The sequence below is a fragment of the Myotis nattereri genome (assembly GCF_964212035.1).
Source record: "Myotis nattereri genome assembly, chromosome: 10".
NCBI classification, from domain to species: domain Eukaryota; kingdom Metazoa; phylum Chordata; class Mammalia; order Chiroptera; family Vespertilionidae; genus Myotis; species Myotis nattereri.
The window spans coordinates 28,972,176-28,992,975 of NC_138085.1; the positions used below are offsets into that span (position 1 = coordinate 28,972,176).

Below are 20,800 nucleotides of genomic sequence, written 5' to 3' on the forward strand. Positions count from 1 at the left end.
CTCTCTCTCTCTCTCTTTCTCTCTCTCTCTCTCTCTCCTGCAAGCCTCCACCCTGCTCATAGCCATCTTCCTCATAAACAGAGCTGATCCTATACTTCCTGGTTCATTGCCCAGCACATAAGGGTCAAACTCCTAAACCTGCATTCAAGTCTCTGTACCAGGGGTCAGTCATCTCTGTAAAAACCTAGAAAGAGAACACTGTCCGTCACCATCCTCAGTTATGCTGGCAGCACAGAAACAGCCACAGACAGTGCACAAATGGGCGTAGTTATGTTTCATAAGACTTGACTTATGGACGCTGAAATGTGAATTCCATATCGTTTTTATGTTGTAAAGTAATCATCTTCTTTTGTGTGTTTTTAATCATTTAAACATGTGAAAACCATTCTTAGCTCATACATTGTACAGAAGCAGGCGGCAGCCACCTCTGAGCCATGGACGGGAGCTTGCCGACCCTTGTCCCATCGTAGCTGCCCCGCCTTACCTAGCGTCGCTCCCTTTCCTCTAACATGCACACCAGCCAAGCCACACAACCTCTCGGTCCCCTGGTGATTGAAGTGCCACCTCCTGCAGGAAAGCGTCCTGCCCTGCACATCGGCATTTGATCTGCACCATTCTTGTGGAATGAAGTTCCTCCTGCCTTCCCCTATAGCAGCGGTTCTCAACCTGTGGGTCGCAACCCTTTGGGGGTCGAACGACCCTTTCACAGACCTTTCCTAAGACCATCGGAAAACACATATATAATTACATATTGTTTTTGTGATTCATCACTATGCTTTAATTATGTTCAATTTGTAACAATGAAAATACATCCTGCACATCAGATATTTACATGACGATTCATAACAGTAGCAAAATTACAGTTATGAAGGAGCAACGAAAATAATTTTATGGTTGGGGGTCACCACAACATGAGGAACTGTATTAAAGGGTCGCGGCATTAGGAAGGTTGAGAACCACTGCCCTATAGTGTTCTCCATGCCTGTGCCTTCCTTCTCCCACAGGGACTAGGGTCTTGGGAAAAGGGGAAAGCAATCTTTCAGGAGCTAAGGCAGACTTAAGGAAAGAGCTTCAAAGCTTCAATAAGGACTCAGGGTTGGGAGATACAAAAAAAAAAAAAAAAAATCCAAAGAACCAACGGCATACTACAACATACCACTCACAAAAATAAATTCCAGATGAACTAAAGAGCTAAATGAATAAATGTGAAATATTAGAAATAGACATGATGATAGGTAAGTAACTTGAGTTGTAGAAGACCTTCTTAAGCACAGTGCAAAAACCATGAAGAAAAAGGTTAATTCATTTTACTACCTCAAGCATTTTCAATTTTATATGAAAAAAGGCACTGTAAACACAATTTCAAAAAAAAAAAAAAGCAACCACGTGGGAGAAAATATCTGTGGCTTATGTAACCGAGGTTAATAGACGGGATATAAAAACCTCCCCAAATTAATAAGACCAACAAGTCAATGGCAAGGTGGGCTGAGGACATTCATGAGGAATTCACAATATGAGATACGCTTAGTGTCACAGTAATCAGGAAGGGGGAATGTAAGATGAGATATCATTTTACAAATCAAACTAGCAAAAAGTAAAATGATTGGTCGCATCCGGTGTTTGCAAGGGGGTGAAGCGAGGAAACTCGTGCGGCCCATATGGAATACCGTTTAACGGTATTCATTACTTTTTCTCAGCGTGACTTCCCTAGCACCGAGCAATGCCACTGCTGTGTATGTCCCAGAGAAATGCTGAAACGTGCACAAAGCAGCATATAAGGCTGCAACACCAAAAACGGAAAACAAATTCCCATCAGTAAGAAAAGGTTAAATCAACTGTGGAACAGCCATGCTCTGAAATAACCTCTGGTAGATGAATTGGACAAGGCAGAGCTATATGGACTGATATAGAACTACCTCTAAGACAGTGGTTCTCAACTTTCTGGCCCTTTAAATACAGTTCCTCATGTTGTGACCCAACCATAAAATTATTTTCCTTGCTACTTATAACTGTAATGTTGCTACTGTTATGAAGTGTAATGTAAATATCTGATATGCAGAATGGTCTTAGGCGACCCCTGTGAAAGGGTCACTCGACCGCCAAAGGGGTCGCAACCCACAGGTTGAGAACCACTGCTCTAAGACAAAGCTTAATCTTTTTTATTTAAAAAAGCAAGTTTTAGAACAATATTAACAGTATAATATCATTCATGTAAATTTTGTTAAAATGTGAAACAAAATTATCTATTTATATAGAGATACAGGGTGTGTGTGTGTATGTGTGTGTGTGTGTGTGTGTGTGAGATAATGGGTGGTTATATAATAGCCATTATCCTACAGTGGGAACAGGAATTGGTTGGGAGGTCAAGAGAGCTTTCTGCATTATTTATATTGTTTGAATCTTTTCCAAGGAAGTAATTTTGTGGAACTATTTTTTTTAATGAGCAATGATTTTTTTTAAAAAAGCAGATGGTGTAAAGTAAAAATATTGAGCTTCAAGATATTGTTCAACTAATCTATGATTTTCTATCTCAGTTTTCTCATCTGTAAAATGGGCAATACGATATCTTCTCTCTTTTATAAGGAGCCTATGAAACAATGCAAATACCATCCACGTGAAACATGTGATTATTGCCACTTGGATTCCTCAGGGAACTGCAGTGGGTTTGACATTCAGACCACGAGCAGAAGCTCTATTATGCCCAGAGGAACATCGGTGAGTGGATGAAGGGGCACAGAGAGGAAAAGCAGTTTGCCTGGGACTCCCCAGCTGATAAATGGTGAAGCTGAGGTCCTTGGACTCTCGAAACACAGGAGGAGCGAAGTAGTAGAACCAAGACCTCAGCCAGGCCTCTAGGGAGCTGAACAAACCCCCAGTCTCCTCCCTAATTGGGAACACGCCGGGTTTAGAAGGGGATTGTTTGTATGTTTTCGCCTGAAAAGGAGAATACATTTTAAATGCTGAACTTCGATCTTGTACAGGTGCCCGAAGCCTGCTTTGAGTAAATTGAGTAAACAGCTGTTGGTTGTATCAGCTATTTTTCTCTTCTGATCCTTCTGCCTTCTCGGTCCGGCTGTGCTGTGTACATTCCACCAACAGAGGGCGCTCCTTCTCAAAGCCAATTGATGTGAGAAGAGCCAGTTTGGGTGTACATAGCCATACAAAAGTAGACATTTCTGTGTGGCTTCTTCTTCTTTTTTAAAAAATATATTTTTATTTCAGAGAGGAAGGGCGAGGGAGGGAGAGATAGAAACATCAATGATGAGAGAGAATCATTGATTGGCTGCCTCCTGCACACTCCACACTAGGGATCAAGCCCACAACCCTGGCATGTGTCCTGACCAGGAATAGAACCGTGACCTCCTGGTTCATAGGTCAATGTCCAACCACTGAGCCACGTTGGCCTGGCTTTTCTTCTTCTTCCTGTTTTTAACTGTTGGCCATTAGAATAAAGAAAGTGATTTTTTCTGTCTTGTGGGGAGGGGGCTCTCAGTCCATACTTAATCTTCAGAGCACTTTTCTATACATACTCGAGGCATAGAGTGAGCACCCGATCTTTTTCTAGTACTTCTTACCAGAAAAACGTGGAGACGTGGAATTTATTTATCTGCTTTACAACCTAGCCTCGTTAAGCCAAGTCAGGGCTGGGTGGCACTCAGCTCTGAGGACACAGTGATCCCTGGGAGACTTGCCAACTTGCAGTCTAGCAGGGAGGCCAACCCATAATCCACATGGTAACAGTATGATCCGTGCCATGACGCCGGTGTGAGCAACCTCCAGAGGCTGCCTGCCCAGATCTTGGGGAGCTAGGTAGGTGGTGAGGTGGTGAGTAAAGGTCTAGAACAGCAGTTCTCCACCTGTGGGTCGCCAACCTGTGGGTCACAACCCCTTTGGGGGTCAAACAAGCCTTTCACAGGGGTCGCCTAAGACCATCGGAAAATACATATATAATTACATATTGTTTTTATGATTAATCACTATGCTTTAATTATGTTTAATTTATAACAATGAAAATACATCCTGCATATCAGATATTTACATTATGATTCATAACAGTAGCAAAATTACAGTGATGAAGTAGCAACGAAAATAATTTTATGGTCGGGGGTCACCACAACATGAGGAACTGTATTAAAGGGTCGCAGCCTTAGGAAGGTGAGAACCACTGGTCTAGAGGGAAGTGAGGAGTGAGTTCAGATATAAACAAGTTGAGTATGAATGGCCTGAACACCTAAAACCACGAGGAAAGCAATAGTCTTCCATTCAAGAAACGCACACTCTAACAAGACAGACGGTGAGTAAAATGCAAAGGACTGTCTTACAAGGCCAAATGCAAATGCCAGTTAAGGTCACAAACATGTAGCTGGGATTCCAGCTGCTGCTTCAAATTGCAGTTCCCTGCGCTGCCCCAGCTCTTTGCCGTACCCAGGAAGGTGCCGGGTCTACAGGGGGATTCCACATGGGCCACACCTGCCCAGGACTGGTGGGCGGGGTGAAGCACGGAGACTGGCTGTGGTGTGCTGAGTGAGAGCTTAGAAACCCTGACTAGGTGAAGGAGGAAGAGAGAAAGGCCGATTGGATGTGGCCGTCAGTGTGACGGATCAGAAGGAAGAGTCGTTCTCCTGGGGCCTGGGCATCGGGACTCCAGTCCCAAGTCTTCTGCTCAGAGGCTTGCAGCTGTGCCTGCACGACTGGTCTGAGGGCTTGAGAGCAAGCCTGCTGGGTGGCAGAATGATGGCCTCCAAAGCGGTCCATGTGCCAACGCCCGGACCTGCGAATGTGTCACCCTGCACGGCAACAGGGATTTTGCAGATGTGATTAGGTAAGGACCTGAGAGGAGGAGGTTATCCTGGGTGATCCCAGTGGCCCCAATCTAGTCACAAGTGTTCTTATAAGTGAAAGAGGAAAGCAGGAGGGTCAGAGAAGGAGGGATGCAATTGCTGGCTGGGGGGCCACAAGCCAAGGAATGGGCGCATTCTATAAGAAGCTTTTAGGAACTGAAAAAAGCAAGAAACAGATTCCTGCCCTGGCCAGTTGCTTAGTGGTTAGAGCATCGACCCGTGCGTGGAAGGGTTGTAGGTTCAATTCCCGGTTGAGGACAAGTACCAGGGTTGTAGTTGGCACTCCGCCCCCAGTGGGGGCATGTGCAGGAGGCAACCAATCAATGTATCTCTCTCACATCAATGCTTCTTTCTCTCTTTCCTCCCTCCTCCCTCCTTTCCACTCTTTCTCTCTCTCTCTCTTTCTCTGAAAAGCAATGGAAAAAATATCCTTGGGTGAGAATCAACAAACAAAACAAAAAAAAGAAAAAATAAATAGATTCCTCTCCCCTACAGCCTTCACAGCTCTGCTGACACCTAGATTTCAGACCCATTTGGACTCCTGGTCTAGAACAATAAACTAATAAATCTGCATTGTTTTAAGTCACTAAGGTCATGGTGATTTGTTATAATGAAAGGCAACTCCTAAAGACACCTGAGAAACTGTGCCTGGACCAGAATGTTCTGCGACCAAGCCCTGTGAGGTGGAGAGGCCAAGGCTGACGGGGAGGACTAAGTTCATGCCGGAGTTAGTGGGCCCAGATGCTGGCTGTGGTCATGCTACACGTGGGTGGTGCCTTTCTGAGCTTGATGAGGGCTCCTGGACACCCCGTGGTTTGTATGTAACGCTGCGCCAGGAGGGAACCAGGGGTTTCAAGAAGTGTTGTTTACCTTCATGCACTGAGTGTCCATCCTTCACCAGTGTGCACACGGTGGTCCAGAAGCGAGCACCTCTGACTGCCCGCAGACATGGTGCTGCTCTCTCTTCTGTGCCCCAACTATATGGATTCCCTGCACCCATAGAGAACTCCCCCAATAAGTGGCTATATCTGGACCTTAGTAGTTATGTCTGTCAACGCATTGGTGGCTTAGTCTGAAGGGTATGAATCAGAGGTTTTACACTGGTTTGTCATGACCCGGGGATAGAGGTTTCAGAATGCAGATTTCACTCCAATTTAAGTGAAGCCTTCTTTAATGGTCTCTATCCATTCTTCTATTTCCATGTAGCAAACCCCATTTTTACAGACTGAAACACGACCAATTAACGTGTTCTTCTAAAGTTAAGCCAATTACCATGGTGTAAATATTCCCACCATGGCCAATGTCGTGGTGTCAATGTGATGTTGATGAATGCAGAGTTGGGAAGAGAAGTGTACAATCAGCGCTCACAGGCTGGTAAGAGCTGGTTCCAGCATACACCGTTTGTCTCTGCCCTTTCCCTTCACGTTCTCATTAGGAGAAGGAACGCCCCAACAGTAGCAAGGTTGGAATGCTCATGGAGCACTTATGATGGGCCAGGCACTCTTCTAAGGACTTCACATTTAAAACATTTAATTCCTGCCCACCCAGTGTGGCTCAGTAATTGAGCTTCAACCTATGAACCAAGAGGTCGTGGTTCAATTCCCAGTCAGGGCACATGCCTGTGTTGCAGGCTTGATCCCCAGCAGGGAACATGTAAGAGGCAGCCAATCAATGATTCTCTCTCATCATTGATGTATCTATCTATCTCTTCCTCTCTGAAATCGATAAAAAATATTTTTTAAAAAATAAAATATTTAGCCCTAACCAGTTTGGCTCAGTGGATAGAGTGTCGGCCTGAGGACTGAAGGGTCCCAGGTTCAATTCCAGTCAAGGGCATGTACCTTGGTTGTGGGCACATCCCCAGTGGGGGGTGTGCAGGAGGCAGCTGATCAATGTTTCTCTCTTATCGATGTTTCTAACTCTCTATCCCTCTCCCTTCCTCTCTGTAAAAAATCAATAAAATATATTTTTTTTAAATAAATAAATAAATAAATAAAATATTTAATTCTCACAGCAACTCTGTGTGGTGAGTAGAAATGAGGAAACTGAAGCATGGGTGAAATTACCAGTCCAAGCTAAGAGCTTGTGATATAAACTTAATCTGCTTCAGTGTCCATAATCTTAAAAACGACACTAAATTATTCTCTAAAACTGCACTAATACAGTAGCCACTAGCCACATGGGCTATGTTAATTGAAATTAAATAAAATTAAAAATTCAATTCCTCACTCATACCGGACACATTTCAAATGCTGGATAGTCTCATGCTGCTAGTGGCTACTGTATTGGGCAACACAGATATAATACATTTCCGTCATCACAGGAAGTTCTATAGTGCTGCCCTAAGTAGATTGTCAGAAAGAAAGAAGCCACACATATCTGTTTGGAAACAGTGGATTTAATGGCCTTGATTGATAGCTGTAACATAAAAACTCAAAATACACAGTCCCTATCTCTTCTGTTCTGAGACGTAAATTCATTCATTCATTCATTCATTCATTCATTCAACACGCATTAACTGAGCACCTACTATGTTTCAGGACCTGTGCTAGGTTCTGGGGATAGAAAGATGAATAAAGGGACACAGCTCCTGCCCTCCAGGAGCTCACAATCTGATAGAGGAGGCAGACAATTAAACTGCCATGAGGAGAGAGTTATGATGGGAGATTCAAGGGTAATACCAGAGACCCAGGCAGCCAGCTTAATTGAAGGCATTCAGGAAAGGCTTCACAGATAGGGTGATTTCCAAACCAGGTGCTGAAAGATGAATAGGAGTCGGCAGGTTTTAGCTATTTTAGGTAGGAAAGTCAGAGAGGCGTGGAGAACATGGGTCACTCGGGGACCGGGGAGTGAGTGGGTTTGACTGAAGTCTAGGATGCCACAGAAGCAGAAGTCAGGTGTTCTCGGTGGTGTGCTGAGGAGGGATAGATGTTGGGGAGGGGAGAGAGGGAGAGAAAGAGAAAGAATTTTATTCTGGATGTGCTGAGTTTGATGTGCCTGCAGAACATTCAAGAGGGTGTGTGGGGCTGGAGCTGAAGAGCAGGGTTGGGAAATACGGATTGAAGACCATCAAACCAAGGGCCTGGTGAACTCCTGCAGGGAGTGTGTGCAGACTGCGATGAAAATAAAGTGAGAGCGGCCACAATGAACAAAACCAACTACGGGAAATGGCGCATATCAGGGAACGTGGAGAAACAGGGACAGAGGGAGGCTGAGAAACCACATCAGAGCATCAGCACGGGGAAGAGGTGTTCCAGAAATCCGCGCTGGGAGTGTCAACTGATGCAAAGACGCCAAGAATCACAACAACCAAAAAAGGCCCTCTAGAACGGACCTGGGTAAAATCTCTTCCAGTGACGTTCAGGGAGCCAGCCTGCAGTGGCTTCAGGAAGAAATTAAAAGTGAAGGAAAGAAGAGGATCCCTGGCCAGTTTGACTCAGGGGATAGCCTGTCAGCCTGCGGACCAAAGGGTCCTGGTTTGATTCATATCAAGGACACATAGCTGGTTGTAGGCTCCTCTCCGGCCCTGGCCCTATTGGGGGCTCGTGCAGGAGGCAACCAATTGGTGTGCTTCTCTCACATCGATATTTCTCTCTATCTTTCCCTCTTCCACTCTCTCTAAAAATCAATGGGAAAAGATCCTCTGGTGAGGACCTTTTAAAAGGAAAAGGAAAGAAAAGAGAAAAGGAGATAACTATGGGAGACAAACCCTTTAAAAAGTACTCATCGTGAACATTATTACTGCCGATCGCCCCCCGATGTTTACTGCCTGCACTCAAGAAGCCAGAAACATGTCAAGGATCCAGGGTGGAGAAGGAGTAATAGGTGAAGCCGGGCCCAAGACAGAGGGGAGGAAGGAGCCCAGAGCACAGGTGGGGAAGGAGCAGGGTCCTGTCCACTGGTGTGAGAAGGAGGGGTGGGTGCAGGCATGGCGTGTGTGACTGTAGGAAGAGGAAATTGAGGGAATCCAGGTATATGTGTTTCCAAGTGTCTCCCGCAGCTCCATCCTGAACAGACTTCTCCCATCCTCGTTACCCAAACACTGACTATCCCAGACCACAGGTGAGACCAGCAGCCCCAGAGACCCCTGCACAGTTGGGGTGAGCAGCCACCTGAGGCTCCACGCACCTGCCACCCTCAGCTCAGATGTGATCCCCTCTGTGATAGCCCACACTGCATATCCCCCACCCACCGGACAGGCCCTCTACTGCACCCCTCTCTCCACACGGCTTACATTGCATTGTGATTACACGGCGCTTTCATTGTCTGCTTGCATTTTGCCTCCCCAGCTACTCTTGGAACTTCTTTATCTCTAGGACCTACAAATACCTGTAGAATGAGTTGAGCTATAGGATGAATTAAATGGAATTAAACAGAGTTGAAATGAACCCACATGACACTGAGGAACCCAGAGCAGTACATTCCCATAGCAACAGGGTTGAGCAATACTCTAACTTCCCCATCAAGGGTCTCCCCAGAAGCCCACTCCCTCCAGAATGTCTCCCCAGTTCCTGAGCCACAATGCCCCACCCCCCGCAATACACACACACACACACACACACACACACGCACACACCAGGCAGGTCCTCATTGCTTCTTATGGAACAGAGATGGCGCCGGCTCGCTGCTGGGCTCAGCCATGACCTGCATGGGCTGGTTGTTCAGGGCAGCCTCGCGCATCTTGCGGTACATGAACTCGTTCTGGTGGAACAGGCGCAGCTCCATCTCCGTCTGCATCCGCATGGCCTGTGGGACGCAGACACACCAGGAACAGTGATGACAAGCCCCAGGACATGGTGGTGCTGGCCTCCCGGGGCCCTTTTGGAAAAGGCAGGGCAATGGGGTAAATGACTCCCAGTCACCAAGATTCGACGGTGCCCCCTCAGAGGAGACATCCACCGGGGCCTAGGGTCCTGGCCGTGGGTCAGCTTGTTAGGGAGTCAGACCCCTGAGAGAGTAGCTGAGGGGGTTGTTCCCAGGAACCGTCAAGTGGGGATCTAGATCTGAACCCTGGCCCCTGCCCTGGGTCCCACCTTATGCAAGTGATTGAATCCCTTCAGCCCTCGGTTTCCTCGTACATGAAAGGGGTAAGATGCCTTCCTACTTCCCAATAGACCAGGAAAATGACAGTATGTGACACACACAGCGAAGTTCTCACTTCCCCATGTGTTCTTTTAAGAAATACTTATCGCCCAGCCAGTGTGGCTTAGTGGTTGATCATCCACCCATGAACCAGGAGGTCACGGTTCGACTCCCAGTCAGGGCACATGCCCAGGTTGCAGGCTCAATCCCTGCAGGGGGTGTGCAGGAGGCAGCCCATCAATGATTTCTCTCTCATCGTTGATGTTTCTATCTCTCTCTCCCTCCCCCTCTTCCTTCCTCTTTCTGAAATCAACAAAAACAAATGTTCTTTAAAAAGCATACTTAACAAGCGCCAGACATCGCTGAGGGGCTAAGGATGCAGCAGTGAATCAGATGGGCAAAATCTCTGCCTTTGACAAGCTTAAGTCACTAGGCGTGAAGTCTGTCTCCTCATATACTTGATGACACCGAGTCTTTCATCTCACCTACACTGCACTGTCTGAGGACAGCTCCTTGAATGAACTCGGTCATTCTTGAATAAACCAGTCCTTCAAAGCGCAGAGGAAACCAGCAGAGACGGAGAGCATGCCATGTGCCAGGCACGGTTCTCAGCGCTGTTCACACATCCAGTCATTGCACCCTCCTTACAACCCCCTCCCCTTCCTCCGGTTCACCGACGAGGAGACTGAGGCCCACACATGCAGTATTTGCGGTCACATGGTTAGAAAGTGGAGAAGCTGGAACTCAGTCTCAGCAGTCTGCTCCTAGAGCCTGTGTTCTCCAGTCCACTCATTCTGTAATGCACATTTCGTCACATGCATAGCTACACACACACACACACACACGCACACACACATGCACACACACCATTATCTAGGTTTTCTCAGTCAAGCTTGGAGCATCTCAGGTTTCAAGTCTCAGCTTGTCATCCACCGGCTATTTGACTAGGAACAGCTTACTCCCCTTCCCTGGGCCTCAGCTCTCATCCTCAGAGAGCTCAGAGCAGGCAGGGGGGCCCGGCGTCAAGGTGCTACTTGCCTCTAAGTCCTTGGTAATTGGGTGGGTGGGTCCGTGTGTCACCAGGAGAATGGCATAGGCTTTGCAGATCATACCGTGCCCCACCTCAATGTTACCAGCATGCCAGTTGGTCAGCCCCGCCCGCATCACGGCCATGCCCAGTTGGGCATTGTTGGGGTGGTAGAGCTTCCTGTAGAGGCAATAAATAATCATAACACATAATCCCAGCCTCCCTTACATCGGCAGAGTATTTGACATGTCATCAAGTGCTCTCATTGAAGTCCTTCTGCTTTCCCACCAGTGCCACCATCTGCAGCCCGCTGGGAGGGGACTGAGGCACAGGTGGGAGGTGGCCAGAACTGCACACAGGGAAGCTGTAAGAGCTGAGACTTTCATCTGAGTCTCTGAGCCACATCGTCTTGGGGAAAAGGAATCAGGATTGTACTCTGAACGTTACTACGGGAACCTGGGAGTTCTCTGGTGCACCCAGCCCTCTCCTGGGAAAGCAGTAGAAAGGCCAAAGGGAAAAGATTAACAAAAATGTCCTTCTTGGGGCAGAATTGCATTTTTCCCTCCATGGCACCTTCTTAACAGAACTTCCTTTTAACATGTTATATAGTTTTCCCACATTTTATTTATGAGTAACATCCTCCCCCAAAAAATGAACCTTCTTGTGCCAATGTGGTCATGTAGCCAGATACACAAACGCACATGCCACTGTGAACAGGGAGGACATCGGCAGAGGGAAGGCAAGGACATTCTATTTTATACTTCACAATTTTAATGAACGAAAGCTCACAGGATTTTCTGTGTTGGTTGTTAGGGTGGACCCTTTCTAAACACATAAAATCCAGCTGGACTTGGCCATCAGGAAATCAGAAGTCACCAGCAAACAATAGATGCGCTGCAGGATTCGGGAAAGACCAGGGATGACAAATAGGTTTCACCTTAGGTACCAACTCTGAGTATTTTGTCATTATTACTAGGAGCACCATGATTAAAAGGCTCCATTGTAAAGAGTTCCAATTACTGCTGCTTGCTGTGGGTTCAGGAGGGAGAGGTAGCAGCATGCGCGCCCTCTATTTGTCCTGCCTGGAGTAGACACATTTCCAGATTATCTGACACCCATGATTGTCACCTACACATAGCCATCCACCATCCTCCTGGCGTAGTATGAGGCCTCCTCAAACGCCTGGAGGTAGGAGAGGACCTCGGAAACGATGCTCAGCATCCTCAGCATGTAGATATTGGTGTCAGCAAACACCGAGTCCTGCTTCTCCAGGCACTCCCGGCACAACTTCACAACCTGGAAGAGACACAGACCGGGTCCGTGACCAACGCGCCATGGCACATGCTTAATCTACATACGGAAGCCACACAATGACATTGGACACTCCTTTGAAAGTTGAGATTGCTCACAATTTGTGATTTGAATAGAAAAATGGTCTTATTTGGGTAAGATGTAGAGATGAAAAGGGAATGGCAACACGAGAAGTTTCCATATATAAGTCAGTTGGGAGCAGGGAGTTAGGAAAGATGCGTATATATAGCTATCTTTATATGTCTTACAACAGTGCAATGAGATAAGTACTATGAATATTCCCATTTTACCAGGTTCTCTGCTCCTACGACTCTCTACTCTGGCTGTGCTCTAGATTAACCTGGAGACCTTTTTAAAAACATCGATGTCTGGGCCTTACCCTCAGACCCATTGAAACCAAATACATGGGGGAGGACCCTGGCCTCTGAAGTTTGCATAAGCCCCTGGTGGTCCTTATGCACAGTGGGGGCGAACAATCAGGCTGTCCTGCTTGAAGTGTTCAGGATGGGTGGGCAGAGAGGGAGGCTCCTGGGAAGCTGGAAGACCCACCAGGAGATCGCCCCATTGGCCCTGGCGAGAAGTAAGATGGGCCTGACCCCAATCAGCTTGGAGTCAGGCGTTTCCAATTGATTCACGTGCAGACACAGGCTTGGGTTGCACTCTACAGAGTCCAATGGTCCTTAGACTGGGGTTGTTCACTGTTCTCTTCTCTTTCCCTTGCCACTCTCACGGAGAAGTGCCGCACACTTCTTTCCATTTTAAGTGAATGGAAACTAACTTTGCTCTGAGACTCTCCCAGAGGCCCATGAGGCAACTGGGTGGGGGTGGGGCAACATATGGGCTGGCAATCAGTCCGTCCTGAAGGCAACTCCCTTAAACCCGTGGGCAGAGTCCAGCCCTACACCTGCCCTGGTGATTTTGAATGGAGAAAAGGAGAAATGAAGAAGAAGAAGAGAGAAGCCAAAGGAATGGAGCGAGTAGAGCCCTCCTGATTGCTCTGGCTCCATTACTGTGTCTCTGACATACACTTTCCATATTGTTCAATAACACTTTGTTCATGTGACCGCCTCCCCTGCCTAAGAGAACTCCTGGGAGGCAAGGAGCATGTCTTGTGTGGATCACCCCAGAAAGGCCTCAAAAATGGGCAATGAATGAGTGAGTACAGGATGAAAATGAAGACCAGATACACACCTGAGTTGCTTAAGGAGCCTGGAAAAAATATGGATTTATGGTCCCTGTGCTCTGTTGCAGATAAGTTATATCTTAGGGGATGAGCACAGGAATCTGTTTCCAAGAAGCTATCTGGGTGAGTCCAATGCAAGTGCTCTGCGGGTCAGTATTTGGCAGGGGGTCTCAACTTTCGATGCACTTTGAAACCACGTTTGAGCCTTAAAAATCCCGATGTCTGGGTCCCACCCCAAGAGATTCTGGTAGAATTGTCCTAGGTGAGGAGCTGAGCAGTAGGACTTTTCAGTGATGGTAGTCTTCAGCCAGCTGAGAACTCCTGGTGCCCTGAGAGCAGGGCTGAAGGCTCAGTTACTGGAGCCTGGAAACTATCTCCAGGACATGCATTTAATTATGGGAAAGTGAGCAACCCTCTGCCACCCCCATTTCTCCATTTCTGGTGCCAACTTGTAATACCACAACCCCCCAGGGACATTTGTCAGGCTGCCAGAGTTCTTCCCAGACCCAGTTTCAGTGGGTTGAACAGCCCCTGAGAACACACCCCTAAGAAGTGCTAAAAGCTTGAGAGCAAGAGGAGTCCTGGTCTCAACCAAAGGACATCTTCAGAAAAACAACCTGCTTGGTAGCCTCTCCATCGTCAGCCTACCCAATTTCCCTCCCTTTCTGCCCTCCTCCCCACCCCTATCCACCATAAAAATGAATTCTTACCTCGTGGTACAAGCCCTCAGAGCGAGCCTTGTCAATCTTTTCTAGTGTATCCTTGGAGAATTGTATAATCTCCTTGACCACATCCTGAGAGGGCTGGGAGAAAGAGGGACACTGAGTTACAGCTTCGCAGAGTCACATCTTTGACATTCAATGTAGTACAAAATTAATGCCTTCCTCGTTCTTTTTTTTAAAAAAAAAATATGTTTTTATTGATTTCAGAGAGAGGAAGGGAGAGAGAAACATCAATGATGAGAGAGAATCATCCATCAGCTGCCTCCTGTACACCCCCTACAGGGGGTCGCGCCTGCAACCTCAGCATGTGCCCTGACTGGGAAATCAAACCGTGACTGAAAGGACAGAATGGAACTGATAGCTGTGTCCCTAACTCCTCTCCCAGGAAAGCCACAGACTGTATCAGTTACTCAGCCTGCCCTTATCTCAGCCAATGGGAAAGCAAGGGAAACTAGCCCCCGGCCCTCACTCAACCAACCGGAATCGACCAAGTGCCTCCACCCCCCAACCCCAAGCCCTATAAATTCTTTGTTCTCTTGGGACTCTGGGCTCTCTCTCGCATCCAGTAATGGAGGCAGAGGGGGACCAAGCCCGGGCTTGAATAAAAGACTCTATGCTTTTGCATCGGACTCGGTGCTCCCTGGTGGTTCTATGGGGCGTCTTGAAATCTGGGCATAACATGACCTCCTGGTTCATGGGTGGACGCTCAACCACTAAGCCACACTGGCTAGGCACCTTCCTTGTTCCGAATGCTTCACTTCTATAAATGCTGTGCAAGATCCCTACAGCTTTTCCAGCTCCCTCAGCATGCTTCTGACTCATGCTGTCCTTTCCATTGACCAAGCCCCAGAACCTTGCTGCAGCCAATCATTCCTGCCCTGTGCTCATGCCTGGGCTTTGGACCCAGTGCAGAATCTGACATTGACCCCTGTTGTGTTTTCTCTGGCATTTTGGATTCTTATTTTATCATCCAAAGTATTTTCCACTTTTCCTTTGTACTTCAAGTCAACCATGTATACTAGAGATATCCCCTTGTTTTCTTGTCTTTGCCCAAGTCATTGATTTAGATACTGGCCAGCACAGGGCTGAAGCCGAGGCTGAGGATTTGACTAAAACTTTGTGCTCCAGTTTGCCATCGGAGTTCATGAAAGATAGCCTTTGTGGCTATGGGTATCCAAACCCTTCCAGTGTCTTAGCACCCAGTTCATGTTTCCTTGTTTTCACCGAAAACATATTATGAGAGACTTTGTCAGCTGTCTCCGTGAAACAGCGGTTCTCAACCTGTGGGTCGCGACCCCTTTGGGGGTCGAACGACCCTTTCACAGGGGTCGCCTAAGACATCGGAAAACACATATATAATTACATATTGTTTTCATTATTAATCACTATGCTTTAATTATGTTCAATTTGTAACTGAAAATACATCCTGCATATCAGATATTTACATTACGATTCATAACAGTAGCAAAATTACAGTTATGAAGTAGCAACGAAAATAATTTTATGGTTGGGGGTCACCACAACATGAGGAACTGTATTAAAGGGTCGCGGCATTAGGAAGGTTGAGAACCACTGCCATGAAATGTAGACTCATTAGGCTTACCACATTTGCCTGAGCAGTCTAGTGATATTGTAAAAAAAAAAAAAAAAAAAAAAATTAGGAAAAATTTATTGGCTATGCTTATCCATATTATAAGCTCTTTTCTGATTTTTTTCCTTAGGCAAATCTGATAAAGCTTTTTTCCAAAGTAAAAATAACCTTATTGTTTATTCTTACTATAAATAGGCATGTGGAAGCTGTAAAAAATTAAAACATATGAAAAAAGTAGAAATCCCCAGAACCTACCCAAAAATGAACACAGCATTTTGAAGGATATATATATATATATATATATATATATATATATATATATAAATATATATATATACACACTTTTTACAAAGTATTCCCACCAGTATTTCCAGTACCCCCCTGGCACTGTACATAGTTATCAAAATATTATTGACTATATTTCCTATGCTGTGTTTTACATCCCTGTGACTATTTTGTACCTATCAGTTTGTAGTTCTTAATCCTCTCACCTTTTTCACCCATCCCCCAAGCCCCCTCCCTCTGGCGACAATTTGTCTCTTCTCTGTATTTATGGGTCTGTTCCAATGTTGTTTGTTTACCTTGTTCGTTAGAGTCCACATAGAAGTGGCGCCATATGGTATCTGTCTTTCTCTGACCTATTTCACTTAGCATAATATCCTCTAGGTCCAGCCATGCTGACTGCAATGATAAGATTTCATTCTTTTTCGTGGCTGAGTAATATTCCATCGTGTATATGCACCGCTGCTGGCAGGCCTCACGGGGCAAGCCGCCCTCCACCCCTGACTTGGTGCACAGCCTCTGAAGGGTGTTGCAGTCCAGCACTCAGGCCCTGCTGGCTGCTCCTGCATTCCTAGCCCAGGCTCCTTTCTTCCTAGGTCTCTTCTCCTGAGGCCTTGGGCTGAGGTCTTCTTTAGGCACTTCTGCCACCGAGGCCTCCTTACTGGGGAGGTGGGGAGACTTGCAGACACTTCCCTACTCTGACTCCATGCCCAGTGCTTCTCCTCTCCTAGCCCTTTCCCCATGCCCTCTCCCCAGGCCCCTCATCTCCGCGTCCACAAGCCCTTTATTCTGGGCCCCTCAGCAGGGGGAGGACCCCTACACCTGTACGGACCCACCTGACCCTCCACCAATGTACCTTCCCAAGGGGGCTAAGGAAGCAGGGGGAGTGGCGCTGCCCCAGCCCAGCCTCCAGCTTTCCCACCGCAGGAGGTGATGGAGGGCACGCTGCTTTCATCGGCCGCTCCAGCACCTGCAGCTCCACCTTCTCCCAGCTCCGCTGAGCTCCTGACATGCCCCTCGGTAAGCCTTCCCACTGCTCAGTGGTCCCACCATCCATTTGGCAACAGCTCCTCAGGACTTAGGCAAATTAACCAATCTAAACAGTGCCCGATCTCCACACTGCCCATTTTCATGGGACTGGGAAAATCTTTGTGAGAACCAGACAACGAATCTCTGCCCACCTGGCCTCAATATGTGTAATTCCCAGCATTATTTAAACGGCAAAGGGGCAAGGAGATGACTAGAACTTACTGAGTTTCCACTCGCCATGCCACACCCTTTATATATGTACTTTTGTTTAATGCTCAGAACAACCCCTTATCATGGTTGCCATCATTCCTATTTTATAGATGAGAAAATGGCGTGATATCCTCAAACTCAAACACCTTGCACGTGGCAGTGCCCAGACACTAGCTGGGACGTATGAGCAGTGCACTGCCCCCCACCCATACAGCCTTCCCTGGTCCTCTGGGAACTACCGAGCAGGGTGCATTGATTCGCTGTGGGATCCCCATGCCTGGCTCCTGTGGAGGCGGCACAGACACCCGCTGTAGGGCTGTGTGTACCTTTGGGTCGTCTTTCACCCCCAGGAAGAGGTCATCCTTCAGCCCTTTCTGGCAGTGCTCGCACGTGCAGTCGAAGTAGTACTGCTTCTTCAGCTGCTTCTTGCGTTCTTCGCTGACGTTAAGGAAGTCGATGTAGGACACGGTCAGCTCTTCTCCTTCTGAGATCTTGCCCAGGGCCCGGAGCTCAATCCTGGAGCAGGGCGAAGGAAAAGTGTAAATCAAGTCCCCCCGGCTTCAGGGTGGCACCTGTGCTCTTCCGGTTTCAAGGAGTTGAGTCTCAAAGACAATGACTCCCACTAGCACATGAGGAAACTCCCATTCCCTCCAAAATTAGAGAAGATGTGGCCTAACGGACAGTTTTCTGAGTAATTCTGCTCTACTCATTATAACAACCAAATCTGCTTCATTCCGTAAATCGCCCTGAGATCTGCTCAAATAGATTCCCGGGAGAGGACCGGCCTTGGTCTTAAAACCACATTGATTCCATGCCCACAATCATCCCTGTACATCAGCTACTGGTTGTCGACAAAGAAAGGGAGAAATAATAATAAGGTGAAAACTCAAACAAGAGAAGGCTCAAGAGTCATTCCTGCTTAGTTTGGGGACTGCTCGCTCAGAAACACACACATTCAGTGGTCATCCATCTTGGCCTATTCCGTGAGTGACTGAAAGTCCCTTCTTACCTCAACCAGTGGCTGAGGAGACTTACTCAGCAAACAAAGGCTGGCTCTGTTAGTCTGATGCATTGTTCACTTTTGTGTTTATTGGGGGACAGGGCTTTGTGGTCGAAGGTGGTTAGCAAGAGCAGATGGCATTTCAGCTCCCTTCCAGCCTAGACCTGACCCTCCAATGACCTACAGCACAGCCCACTCTGCCATGTAATAGATGTAGAATATGCTGAAAACAAAAGCCCCTGGTGAAACTGACACCCAGGTTAGCCAATCACGCAGAGATCAGCCTGTGGGCCTCTCAGCCATGCACCAGGCCAGAAGCTACAGAAAACAAGTGGTGAGCCCTGAGTTGTGCTCCTGTGTCTCCCCAGGATCCTGGGGCCTCACCACCCAGTAGAAAAGATCCCCCAGAGAGTGAGTGGCAGGTTGCAGAGGCTGGGCAGAGCATCTGCAGAGAGGTCCATGATCATTTCTTTGACCTCCCAGAGCAGCTGTCAGACACCATGTGAAAGGCCGGGACACAATGTCAGCACCACAGAAGGGTCCCAGCCAGAGGCATTCCCTTCGTGCTCCAAAGTGACAATCAAGCAGGCAGCTACTGAACGGCAGTGACATGCATGTCCAAGTGTCAGAGGTGACATGCCTTCTCTCAAAGTGGAGTCCACTGACATGCCAAATAAATGTGACACGATATATAAAAACAACTCAAATGGCACCTGCCAAGATGTAAGCTACCCTTCACCTCCTGTTCCTTCTTCCCTTTCTTCCCACCCCAATTTTTGGCAGCAGCTGTTACTGAAGTGATGAAAGGCAAGAGGGAGGGGAGGGCCCAGTGATTCTACTCCGAGGTCTGCTTGGAGTCCTAATATGTCCAAACTGCAGGGAATCCATCTTCTCAGCTCACAAATGAGGGCGCTGATACCCAGAGAGGTGAAGTAACATCCCCAAAGGTCCTACACACTTTGGCCACAGAGTCAAGATTAGAACTCAAGTGCCATTCACACCTCACTGCATCGTATTGGCCTGATGGTGTTCAGTCGGCCTCCTGAGCCTGCAATGCATGGGAAGTGAGGTGCACCAAAGCCCTCAATTCTAGGACTCTGATAATGTCCTAAGTAGGTCCATGAGAGCAGCTTTAGAGCCAAGGTTGAGTGTGGATCTCTGGCATTTGGTCCTGGTTGGGTAAGTAAACTGCTAACCCGCCCCTTTTACAGAGACAGTTCACCATAGTAACAGATCCCCATTCAACAGTGACTCAATGGTCAATAAGTTAGGGTTTCCAATAGCTTTACTTTCCATCATGGTTAAACCAGTTCATACAAGGTTTCAGAATGTCTCAAATTATTTCAATGCTATTAACGAATTTTCAAAACCAAATTAATTTAATGTCACTAAATATGAAAAAATGCATACCCCATTTACTAACTGGGAATTGGGAGTCAGGGAATGAATAGTGATTACCGCTCCATTCTGGACCCCAGACCCCTCCCATCCGTAATGCTCTGCAATTTTATAGTTCAGTCAATTGAGCCACAAGTAGGCAAGCAATTTAAGTGTTTTTTTAGAGGTTTGGAAGGTCCCTAGAGATGCTCTCATCTTGACCTTTGCTCTATGGATGTGGAACAAAATGCCCAGATGATGTGAATCGTTCAAAGTCACGTGCAATGCATGCCAACACAGTCTCAGGTGCACAAACCACTCCTCCCCTGCATTCCCAAAGCCCGAACTCCCATGCAGCATTTTGTTCTAAATCCAAAGAGCATTTCAAGTACTTTTAAGCCCCATTTGAGCAAAAGACCCATCTGGGACCTTTTGGTTGTGATTAAGAAAAGTCAAGAGTAAAATCTAATCTAAACCACGAATTCATAGCTGGCCAGAGCAGTAAACGAAATGCTATGAATAAATATTTATCAAACTATCACAGTTATGGGTGCGATTTTCAGAACCCAGTCTGGGTGAGAGGTTGGGGGTTATAAGCAAACACATAGTCCTTTAGTAGGTCAGTAGTATCAGCAGTCCTCACTTCATGGCAAGCAGGGTTTAGAGGGATAAACCTGGGTTTTTGCCAAGATGATGTGGACCAGAAGAAACAGGTGCACTTTGAGGTTGGAGGAACGAAAGAAGTAAGGAGTGGAAGAGGAGAAAGGAAGAGAACAAAGTAGCCCTGGCCAGTGTGGCTCAGTGGTTGAGCATCGTCACATACACAAAAAGGCTGACTGTTCAATTCCCGGTCAGGGCAGGTGCCTAGATTGCAGGCTCAATCCCCAGCAGGGGGAGTGCAGGAGGCAGTCTGTCACATTGATGTTCCTCTTTCTCTCTCCCTTCCTCTCTCTCTAAAATCAATAAAAACATTGTTTTAAAATGGAAAACAAAGGCATGTCAGGTAGTGGGTGAGTAAAGAACAAAATGATTAAATGCATTAAGAATAGGCCTGGCCGGCAGCTCAGTGGTTAGAGCATAGACCCAAGCACCAAAGGGTCTCGGATTTGATTCCCAAACACAGTTGGGGTGCATGGGGGAGGCAA

At 47.1% G+C, this 20,800-nt stretch overlaps 1 protein-coding gene across 1 annotated transcript in view; it reads right to left on the reverse strand.

Annotated features, from left to right (window-relative positions):
- Nucleotides 1-7,226: 7,226 nt before the first annotated feature.
- SMYD1 (SET and MYND domain containing 1) overlaps nt 7,227-20,800 on the reverse strand; it is a gene marked incomplete at its 5' end in the record, with an annotated part of 40,321 nt that continues 26,747 nt past the window's right edge. Inside the window, 6 exons of the mRNA XM_081101297.1 lie at nt 7,227-7,755; nt 9,418-9,587; nt 10,962-11,130; nt 12,083-12,246; nt 14,155-14,247; nt 17,605-17,794. Coding sequence (XP_080957423.1) covers nt 9,429-9,587; nt 10,962-11,130; nt 12,083-12,246; nt 14,155-14,247; nt 17,605-17,794 — 775 coding nt within the window. The 3' untranslated portion in view covers nt 7,227-7,755; nt 9,418-9,428. The remainder of the gene's footprint in view (nt 7,756-9,417; nt 9,588-10,961; nt 11,131-12,082; nt 12,247-14,154; nt 14,248-17,604; nt 17,795-20,800) is intronic.